The sequence below is a fragment of the Microtus ochrogaster genome, chromosome 1 (genome assembly GCF_000317375.1).
Source record: "Microtus ochrogaster isolate Prairie Vole_2 chromosome 1, MicOch1.0, whole genome shotgun sequence".
Lineage (NCBI taxonomy): Eukaryota > Metazoa > Chordata > Mammalia > Rodentia > Cricetidae > Microtus > Microtus ochrogaster.
In genome coordinates this window covers 7,581,981-7,588,203 of record NC_022009.1, presented here as the reverse complement: position 1 = coordinate 7,588,203, position 6,223 = coordinate 7,581,981, and the positions used below count along the sequence as shown (strand labels likewise).

At 38.5% G+C, this 6,223-nt stretch overlaps 1 protein-coding gene across 2 annotated transcripts in view; it reads left to right on the top strand.

Moving 5' to 3' along the window:
- Nemf (nuclear export mediator factor) overlaps positions 1 to 6,223 on the top strand; it is a 53,594-nt gene that overhangs the window by 6,774 nt on the left and 40,597 nt on the right. For both annotated transcript variants that reach the window (XM_005343141.2, XM_026779221.1), the window contains 2 exons: positions 450 to 517; positions 4,871 to 4,957. In XM_005343141.2, the coding sequence (XP_005343198.1) occupies positions 450 to 517; positions 4,871 to 4,957 (155 nt within the window). The remainder of the gene's footprint in view (positions 1 to 449; positions 518 to 4,870; positions 4,958 to 6,223) is intronic.

Here is a 6,223-nt window from a genome sequence, read left to right as displayed (position 1 = left end):
TCTCTGAGTTTGAGACCAGCCTGGTCTACAGAGCTAGTTCCAGGACAGGCTCCAAAGCCACAGAGAAACCCTGTCTCGAAAAAAAAACAAAAACAAAAACAAAAAATCTTTCAAAATGTGTGTCTGTGTCTATGTGTATCTGTGCCACAGAGGCTAGAAGAGTGCATTAGATCCTCTGGAGCTGGAATTAAGATGGTTGTGGTCTACCAGTTATGAGTGCTGGGTACTGAACTCTGGTCCTTTGCAAGAGCAAGTGTTCTTAACCTCTGAGCCATCTCTAGCCCCATGGATAAATTACTTTCTGAACTAGTTTTTCGTATTTACAAGAACAATTTCTGTTACATTTCAGACTCTTGTAAAGATTAAATAAATTGATATAAAGGTAATATGAATGTGAATGATGCTATAAGGTTTATTAAGATAAAAAAGTCTGCCGATTTTGCCCACAGATTAACTGAAGTAATAACTGGTGCTCCTAAAGGTGAGCTGCTGAAGAGAGTTCTTAATCCATTACTTCGTGAGTACACTCCTGCATTTTATGTAAGATGTTTGTGTATAACACTTTCATGAATATATTTTAAAAAATTTTCCCCTTTCAAAAAATTGAAGAGGGAGAGGGAGGGGGAGAGGAAATCGGGGATGGGGGAGGAGGTGGAAATTTTTAATAATAATAATAAAAATAAAAAAAATTGAAGAGGGACTGGAAAGATACTTAAGTTGAGGTCACAGCACCGTTCCCAATGGTTCACAGCCCTTACAACTCCAGCTCCAGGATCTGACGCCCTCTGCTGGCTCTCATGGGTATCATGAGGCATACATTTACACACGTGTACATATAAATAAAAAGAAAGCATTATGATTATTTTTTTGAGCAAAAAGTTAAAAGAGATCTTTTGAGTAAGTATGGTTTTCTCAAAGAAAGATTTTGTTTGTTTGTTTTGTGATGCTGAGCATTGAACCCATGACTTTTTTGGTAATGAGCATCTATCTACCACTAAGTCTCATTGTCCTAAAAGATGGGGATTTTTATAGTGCTTAGATCTTATTGAAAAACAGTGCAGATGGAGCTGGGGATATAGCTCAGTTAGTAGGGTGCCTTCTTAGCATTTGCAAAGCCCAGGATTATATAAAAGTGGTCTGGTGGTACACACCACCTGTAATCGCAGTACTCTTGCGAGGCAGGAGGATCAGAAGTATAAGGCCATGCTTTGGCTTTGTAGTCAGCTCAAGGCCAGCTTGGGATAGATGTATGAGCAGCCTTTTCTCAGAAAATAATTGTAGTGCTGCAGAGATGGCTTAGAGGGGATGAGTGCTGGCTGCTCCTGAGGATCTAGTTCAGCTCCAGCACCCACACGTGAGAGTGGGCACACTCATGCCATGGTGCACAGTGGATATTAGCCAAAAGATAACTTGACAGAAGTCAATTCATCAATTCTTCCAATGTGTGGGTCCTGGGGATTGAACGCAGGTCATCAGACTTGGTAGTGGCAACCATTACTTGTTGAGCCATCTCACTGGCCCATGGAATTGTTTTCTTAATTTGACTTTTTGTTAAGAATACAATTGATTTTTTTTTTTTTTTTTTTTTTTTTTTTTTTTTTTTTTTTTTTTTTTTTGGTTTTTTTCGAGACAGGGTTTCTCTGTGGCTTTGGAGCCTGTCCTGGAACTAGCTCTGTAGACCAGGCTGGTCTCGAACTCACAGAGATCCGCCTGCCTCTGCCTCCCGAGTGCTGGGATCAAAGGCGTGCGCCACCACTGCCCGGCCAAGAATACAATTGATTTTTAAAAAAGATTTGTTTTTATTTTATATACACATGTGAGTACGTTCATGTATATATGTGTACCCCATGTATGTATGTCTAGTGTCCACACTGGTCAAAAGAGGTAGTCATGTCCCCTAGAACTGGTATCACACTGGTGTGAGCTGTTGTGTTGTTGAACATCTTCTCTAAGATTAGCAAGTTCTCTTAATTACTGAACCATCTCTCTAGTCCCCCAATTGATATATATATATTTTGATAGTTATATAAACTTGATGTTTTTATCTTTTAGAGCTAATAAAGTCATTTAGTCTAGAAGATTGAGTGTGTGTGTGTGTGCACGCACGCTTGTGCGTTCGTGTGTGTTTTTAGGAATTTGTCCCATATAGGGTCTTATCTCCTCTGAGAATAAAGCTACTTTTTCTGTTTTAATCTGAATGCTTTTGAATAATTATATCTTTTTAAAAATAATTTATGTGGGGGCTGGAGAGATGGCTCAGTGGTTAAGAGCATTGCCTGCTCTTCCAAAGGTCCTGAGTGCAATTCCCAGCAACCACATGGTGGCTCGCAACCATCTGTAATGAGGTCTGGCGCCCTCTTCTGGCCTGCAGGCATACAGACAGAACATTGTATAAATAAATAAATAAATAAATAAATAAATAAATAAATAAATATTAAAAAATAATTTATGTGTATGGGTATTTCAACTGCATGTGTGTCTGCTAAGATTTATTTATATACTTTATGTATATGGGTGCTTTGTCCACAAACAAGAAAAAGGCATCAGATTCCCACCATAAATGGTTGTGAGCCACCATGTACGTGCTGGGAATTGAACTTAAGCTCTCTGAAAGTGTGCTCTTGACTACTGAGCCATCTTTCCAGCCCCAGTTAATTCTAATTTGTTACACTAGCTGTGATCTCTAGTACAATGCTGAATAGCTATGGTAAAAACGAAATAAATAGCCTTATCTTTTACCTCATCTGAGAGAGAATATATTTAGTGTTTTATTAGTAAGTATGGTATATTATAGGTTTTTTTTTTAATTGGTATTCATTGACAGATGGAAATGGTTCCTTTGTTGAGTGTTTTTGTCTTTTTTTTGTTTTGTTTTTTTAAGACAGGATATCACTGTAGCTTTGGAGCCTGTCCTGGAACTCCCTCTGTAGACCAGGCTGGCCTCAAACTCACAGAGATCCATGTGTGTCTGCCTCCTGAGTGCTGGGATTAAAGGTGTGCACCACCACGGCCTGGCTTATCGAGTGTTTTTTTTTAAATAGGAATTGGTGGTGGGCTTTTCTGCATCTCACTAATATATGGTTCTATGAATATGACTGTGTTCTGGGAATATGCTTTATCTTATTGGCCAATTGTTTGTTTTAATTTAAACCCCCCCCCCCAAGTTGTTTGATATTGATCAAATCTTCCATCTTACACCACGCTATATCCTGGGCTCTTTCTTCTTTTTAATTTTATGCCTCAGTGTTTGTGTGTGTGTGTGTTTGTGTGTATGTGAATGTGTGTGCATGTGCTTGTACATGTGTGATGCTTATGGAGTCAGAAAAGAGCACTGAATCCCTTGGAAGTGGACTTATAGATGGTTGTAAACTACCCTGTGGGTCTGGGAACTGTACCTAGGTTCTCCGCAAAAGCAGTAAGGGCTCTCTTAACCACTGAGCCATCTCTGTTTAGCCTCCCACACACCCGCTTTTAAATTTTTGACGTGCCTCTACTATGTAGCACAGGCTGGATTCTAACTTGGAATGTTGCTGTTTCAGCCTTTTGGGATAGCAAGCATGTTCCAATATGCCCAACATTTTTTAAAATCTAGTATCTAATAAAAATTGTATGTATTATTAGGGTAACAAGATTTTAGTATACATGTACAGCATTTTTACTTACCTTTAAATATTTGTCATTTCTCTGGAGTAAAAACTTTCTAAATACTTTCTCCTAGCTTTTTCAAACGTACAATACATTAGTGTTATGTTTAGTCACCCTACTGTGCGGTAATGTACCAGAACTTTATACTCTAACACAGTACCCACTGATCAACTTTTCTCTAACCTGTCGTGCCTAGTCCCTTGATAACCACTCTAGGTTTCTGAGGTTTACTTTTTTAGATTTTATATACTGTGAAATCATGTGGTTCTTGTGTTTCTATGCCTAGCTTATTTCACTTAACATAATAATGTACAGTTCCATTCTTACTGCAAATGACAACTTGACAGGATTTCATTCTTTTTAATAGACAAATAGCATTCCATTCAATGTGTGTTTATAAGTACACACACACATATATATATTTGTATTTGAGACAGTCTCTATGTAGTGCTGGTTGTCTTATGTAACTCATTTTATAGGGTGATACTTGATTATTGTTTTGGTGTGCATTTTGTAGAAAATCAGTGATCTTGTACAACTTTATTTTATTTATGTGTGGGTATGTGAATATATGTGCCATTGCCTGTAGAGCTCAGAGGCGTCAGATCCTCCTGGAACAGTTAAGTTCAGTTGTGAGTTGCCTGATGTGGGTGCTGGGAATCATACTTGGGCCTTAACCGCTGAACTGTTTCTCCAACCTGTGTAGAACATGTTTTTCATAACTTTTGGACATTTGTGTATCTTTTGAAAAGTGTCTAAGTATTGCACACTTGCTAATTGGAACACTTTAGTCAATTTTTAGAAACAATTCAACCTTGAATTACAGTGATAAATCTCTCCTGGTCATAGTTTATAATTTTCCTTATGATTTCTTTGTGGTATTCAGGATCAAGCCTAGGGGTTTGTTTGTTTGTTTGTTTGTTTTGTGTGCTCAGCAAGTACTTTGCCACTGAACTACATTTCTAGTTAATCTTATATATGTGTTTCTTAATGCTGTTAAATATCTGTAACATGCACCAATTCTCTGCTTATTGTAATTTCAGACTCCTTTTCATTACTTCAGGTCTTAATTCTCAAACCATTCGAAAAGAACTAAACTTACTTTCACTGGCTGTTTATATTGAGTAGGTTATTCATACTGAGCTATAAATTTATAGTGTTTTAAATGTGAAGTTTTATGTGAAGTTTTATAGGAAAGTAGTAACAATACTCTTTGCTTTTATAGCCTATGGACCAGCTCTCATTGAACACTGTCTTATAGAAAATGGGTTCCCTGGTAATGTCAAAGTGGATGAAAAATTTGAAAGCAAAGGTATGTCTGTATGGTTCAGATTTTGTTCAGATTTAATTTGTTTCCTTTTTCCTTTGGTCCTTTTTCTTTGAAGTTTCGTTGTGCTGGAAATTGAACCTAAAACCCCATAAGTGCTAGAAAAATGTACTGATAAATACTTTGTTTATTTCCTTTATTTGATTTGATTTTTTTGGAACTAATGTTTCTCTTACCTTGTAGCGCAGGGTCATCTTGCACTCTGTGTCTTCCTGCCCCAGCCTCTTGGATGCTGAGGTTACATGTGTGTGCTAGCACACCCAGTCATCCTTCCCTGTATAAGTGTTTTGCTTCCTTGTGTATCTGTTTGTTGCATGCTTGCCTGGTGCTCTAGAAGGCCAGAAGAAGGTGTCAGATCTCCTGGGACTGGAGTTACAACCCATGTGAGCCACCATGGTGGGTGCTGGGGATTGAACTTGTGTCCTCTGGAAGAATAGCCAGTGCTCTTAACTGCTGAGCCATCTCTCTAGCCTTTGGCCCTTGGTTTTTTTGGGTTTTGTTTTCTTCTAGAAATAATTTAACAGTCTGGACTACATAGTGAGTCCCTGTCTTAAAAAAACAAACAAACAAAAAAAACAAAACAGTGAACAAAAATTTGACCAGAGTATCCTGCATATATGGGTTTTCCTCCATTCTTCCTTCATTGTGAACATTTATCCCTGTTAATAAGCACTTTGGTCTTCGTACCTTTGGACTTTTTTTTTTTGTGGTTTTTTTCGAGACAGGGTTTCTCTGTGGTTTTGGAGCCTGTCCTGGAACTAGCTCTTATAGACCAGGCTGGTCTCGAACTCACAGAGATCCGCCTGCCTCTGCCTCCCGAGTGCTGGGATTATAGGACCTTTGGACTTTCTAACACTTTTCATACCCCTAGTTTTTTTTTTTTTTTTAATATTTATTTATTTATTATGTATACAATGTTCTGTCTGTGTGTATCTCTGTAGACCAGGCTGGTCTCGAACTCCCAGAGATCCGCCTGCCTCTGCCTCCCGAGTGCTGGGATTAAAGGCATGCGCCACCACCGCTCGGCCGTGTATGATATTTTACTTGCATGCATGTCTGTGATGCACTCTGTCCAAGGGGCTAGAAGAAGACATCAAATCCCCGGAATGGGAGTTACAGAGGATTGATTGTGAGCTGCCTTGGTGGGTGCTTGTTACTGAACTCGGGTCCTCTTAATGAACAAGAAATGCTCTTAACTGTTGAGTGTCTCTCCGGCCCCTATCTGTTCTAATTTTTTTTCTTCTTTTTTTT